The 4,822-nt window shown below is 42.2% G+C and overlaps 1 protein-coding gene across 1 annotated transcript; it reads left to right on the forward strand.

Moving 5' to 3' along the window:
• Positions 1 to 417: 417 nt before the first annotated feature.
• On the forward strand, positions 418 to 4,488 carry LOC308513878 (uncharacterized protein; the record flags this gene model as incomplete). Its single annotated transcript, XM_081083965.1, has 2 exons — positions 418 to 1,598; positions 4,122 to 4,488. The coding sequence occupies 2 exons, from the start codon at positions 418 to 420 to the stop codon at positions 4,126 to 4,128; spliced, it is 1,188 nt and encodes a 395-aa protein (XP_080940091.1). The 3' UTR covers positions 4,129 to 4,488.
• Positions 4,489 to 4,822: the final 334 nt, after the last annotated feature.

The following is a 4,822-nucleotide window of genomic DNA, read 5'->3' on the forward strand; positions in this document are numbered from 1 at the left end:
TCTTATCATTGATGTTTTATCTCTCCCCATCTCTGAAAAAAATAAAAATTTATTTTAAAAATAAATAAAGTCAATAGTTGACTTCCAGTGTTCTCCTTGTGATGGGCATTTCCTCTTCTCTCAGGATCACCTAAGTGGGTCAGAGCATCCTGAGCACTGGGTCTTGGTGGAGATGCCAGAATGAGAAGGCGCAAGAGTCCTGGTCCCCACCAACCAGCCTCCTGGGTGACCAGTGCTGGGCCTGGGACAGGGGCCACTGTGCCCCTGGCTGCCTCCTCTCCTGCCACCCTCACCCCGTTCAACCCACAGAGGCCCCCAGCTGAGGTTGGTGTGACCTTTGAGGATGTTGCTGTGCGCTTCTCTCGGAAGGAATGGTGCCTCCTTGATGAGGCTCAGAGACACCTGTTCCTCGAAGTGATGCTGGAGAACTTTGAACTCATATCCTCTCTAGGTTGCTGCTGCGGAGCAGGGGATGTGGAGGCACCCACTGAACAGCATGTTTCTGTGAGAGTGTCACAGGCCAGGAACCCCAGTGTAGCTGTGTCCTCCCAGAAGAGCCACCCCTGTGAGAGTTGTGGGCCAGTCCTGAGAGACATTTTCCACTTGGTTGAGCAGCAGGGAACACAACACAGCCTGAAACTATTGAGGTGCGGGGCGTGTGCAAAGCAGTTTTATTTCAGCAAGAAAGCCACTGGATGCGACCAGACGCTTGCTCAGGACCATGGTGTCTGTAATGGAATACAGTGTTTTGTGTGCCGTGAATGTGGAAAATCTTTTACAAATATCTCTGTTCTCCGTCATCATCAGAAATTGCACACAGGAGAAAGACCATACGAGTGCAGTGAATGTGGGAAATGCTTTAAACAGCACTCCAGCCTTATTCGACACCAGCGAGTTCATGCTAAAGAAAAGACTCATGAGTGTGGTGAATGTGGGAAATTCTTTAGCCAAAGGGCAGTCCTCCTGAAACACCAGAGAGTTCACACTGGAGAAAAGCCATATGAATGTGATGAGTGTGGGAAATCCTTTAGCCAAAGTTCAAGCCTCGTTCAACACCAGAGAGTTCACACTGGAGAAAAACCATATGAGTGTGATGAATGTGGAAAATATTTTACCAGACTCTCTGGCCTTTATCGTCATCAGAGGCTTCACACTGGACAAAGGCCTTATAAGTGCAGTGAGTGTGGGAAATCTTTTGTCAGGAACTATCACTTGAGTGATCATCAGAACTGTCACACTGGAGAAAAACCTTATGAGTGCAGTCAGTGTGGGAAATCTTTTAGCACTAGCAATGGCCTCCTTTACCATCAGAGTCTTCACACTGGAGAAAGGCCTTATAAGTGCAGTGAATGTGGGAAATCTTTCGTCAGGAACTATCAGCTGAGTTATCATCAGAAATGTCACACTGGTGAAAAACCTTATGAGTGCGGTCAGTGTGGGAAATCTTTTACCAATAGGAGAAGCCTCCGTTATCATCAGAAATGTCACACTGGCGAAAAACCTTATGAGTGCAGTCAGTGTGGGAAATCTTTTGCCCGTAGGAGTAGCCTCCGTTATCATCAGAGATTTCACACTGGAGAAAGGCCTTATGAATGCAGGTAATGTGGGAAATTGTTTACCTGTAGCAATAGCCTCCTTTATCATCAGAGATTTCACACCAGAGAAAGGCCTTATGAATGCAGCGAATGTGGGAAATTATTTGCCCTCAACAATCACTTGCATCATCATCAGAGTTCACACGAGAAAGGCCTCAGGATAGCAGTGAAGGTGGGAAATATTTTGCCAGAAACAGTCACTTCCGTTGTCATCAGAGTGTTCACAGGGTATGCCAATACTTTTGAAGGGAATAACTTTCAAAGATCTTGCAAAGGGCCATGTGTCCTAATGCCTGCAATTCCAAGGGTGATGGTCACTGGGGTGTAGGACAATAGGGTTTAGGGGAAAGCATAATTGCTACAGAATTACTGGCATAATAGGGATTGTGCATAATTCTTAAAATGGAGATAGGTTTCATTTATCTTCATCAATAACTCATAATGCAATGTCCAAGTCAGGGGAGAGGTGAATGTTTGTAACTTTGTCATGCTATATCACTGTTGTTCAACTGCATTATGGTGAGCCTTTTTTCAGATGTGCATTTGCTATCTCTATATTTGGTTAAATATCTGAGCATATGTTTTGCCAAATCTATGAATTTTGGCAATTTTCTTTAACAAATGGACAGTGAAACAACAAAAATGCAGGTTAGAATTTCACTCATTTTGTGTCTTTTTTGCTTGGTAGGATAAACGTTTTTCATATTGGAAAAAAATAAAATCAACAATTGACTCAAAAAAAAGAATACAGCCGAAACCGGTTTGGCTCAGTGGATAGAGCGTCAGCCTGCGGACTGAAGGGTCCCAGGTTCGATTCCAGTCAAGGGCATGTACCTTGGTTGCGGGCATATCCCCAGTGGGAGATGTGCAGGAGGCAGCTGATCGATGTTTCTCTCTCATCGATGTTTCTAACTCTCTATCTCTCTCCCTTCCTCTCTGTAAAAAATCAATAAAATATATTTAAAAAAGAAAAGAATACGTTTATATGCACACAATATGCATGAAACATAATTTCGAATTCGGAGACCCTTAGAATTAAGAATCAACCCTCCATATGGATGCACCCATATATACTGACTCTCTCCTTGCTGTTTTCCCACTCTTTCGGGTCTTGGCCTACCTGGAAGAGCCCTAGACCTGTGTGACATAACATTTGAGGAGGGCAGGAACAAAGAAGGCATGAAAAGAGATCTATTCTTCCTCTCCCAAGTTGAAATGCCAAACATGGTTGTCCATAGAAGTATGCATGTATTCGTTGATCATGTTCTAGGTCAGTTATTTTCAATTTTCATCTCATGGCACACATAAACTACTAAAATTCTGTGGCACACCAAAAAAATATATTTTGCTGATCTGACAAAAAATTAGGCATAATTGCTCGGCCCAGCTGGCTTAGTGGTTGAGCATCAGCCTATGAACCAGGAGGTCACTAGTTTGATTCATGGTCAGGGCACATGCCCAGGTTGTGGGCTCGATCCCCAGTGAGGGGTGTGCAGGAGGTATCCGATCAATTATTCTTTGTCCTCATTGATGTTTCTATCTCTCCCTTTCCCTTCTCTACAATCAATAAAAATATTACTTTAAAAATTAGGCATAATTTTGATTCATTCAAGATGGCTAGTATTGTATTGGCTATTGTTATTTTTTTTTATTTGGCAATCTAAGGGTAAAGAAGTCAGTGCCCCTGACCAAATAGTCAGGTCCTGCATGCTTTAAAAATATTTGCGGCACAATGGTTGAAAATCGCTGTTCTAGGTTATTATTATGTCTATATTTTTGGTAGCTGGTGGGTTAATAAGCTGTGAGTTCTCCTGGAGACAGAATCACTCTTCTTGTCTCTAAGGAATATGTGTTTAATTTGTTCCATCCAAACAACTTCTGAATGAGGCTTTGGAATTTAGTAAGTTGGGGACTTAGTAAGTTGGGAACAGTCTGTGTTCCATTTGTGGAAGAGGAGAAAATATCCTTTGAGACAGCCATGGAATTGGGCTACAAGCCCAAAGATGGAAGAGGATGCACATTAAAAATTGAACTTCATATCCCACGACATTAGGACTCTGTATCTCTCAGCCCTTTGCGTTCTCTGTGGCCTAACGCATCACTTCTGTGGCATTGGTAGGTGTAGGGCAGGCTGTGCTTCTTCCAGCTGATAAGAATTTTTATAGAAACTGGTGTGGTTTTTTTTTTTTTTAAAGAAAATCTGTCTATAAGCTTGAACAACCAGCTATTTTAATGACCTGAAGCTACCTAAGATTTGAGTAATTTGGACTCGATTTTGATATGCATCAAAATAATTAATTCAAAAAAGGGGGATAGTGGAAAAATACCATGTAAGGAAAAATATCCTGTAACTAATTTACATCTGGAAAATTTTTTTTTCATTTGTAATGCTAACAGCAAGACACCCATGAAAAACATACGTGGTGTCAAAATAAGCCAAAGGAAAATCATTTGGGCAAATATAAAAAGGACCCCAAGTAAAATTCCCTTTAACCGTCGGTCAAGAATATGTTTGTATGTTTTCAGAAAATAACTTGAAGACCATGTGGATTCGTGCAACAGAGAGGGATTCTCAGGAATGCTCCAGCCATGAAGACAAGAGGAAAAACAATCCAGAGATGGAAGACGCTGATGACGCTTTGCCATGCTAGCAGTCAGCAGCTGTGCGTCACTGCAGGTTGCCCAGGATCAAACCAGAGAGGGTCGGACCTGCATTGTCACCATTTGTCCACCATCCAGAACTGAAATATCATTGCTGACATGTACACATAAGGAACTGTCGGACATTGAAACTTGGACTCAGAACTGTTGGACATTGAAATTGGGATTTAAACATTCTTTGTTCTTAAAATGTTATGTTTAAGTTTTAAAATGTTTTGGGTTACGGATTGGCATTGTTTTGTTATTCTTTTAATAGCCAGAGTTTTGTTCTTCTTTTTTTTTGTTAAATATATTTTATTGATTTTTTACAGAGAGGAACGGAGAGAGCCAGAGAGCCAGAAACATTGATGCGAGAGAAACATCGATCAGCTGCCTCCCACACATCTCCCACTGGGGATGTGCCCGCAATCCAGGTACATGCCCCTGACCGGAATCGAACCCGGGACCCTTCAGTCCTCAGGCCGACGCTCCATCCACCGAGCCAAACCGGTCTCGGCAGAGTTTTGTTCTTGATGTTTAAGTTTTATTTCCATTATAGTAGCTAATAATAATTAAAAAAAGGGTGA

Source organism: Myotis nattereri (assembly GCF_964212035.1).
Source record: "Myotis nattereri genome assembly, chromosome: 2".
In the NCBI taxonomy this organism is placed as follows: domain Eukaryota; kingdom Metazoa; phylum Chordata; class Mammalia; order Chiroptera; family Vespertilionidae; genus Myotis; species Myotis nattereri.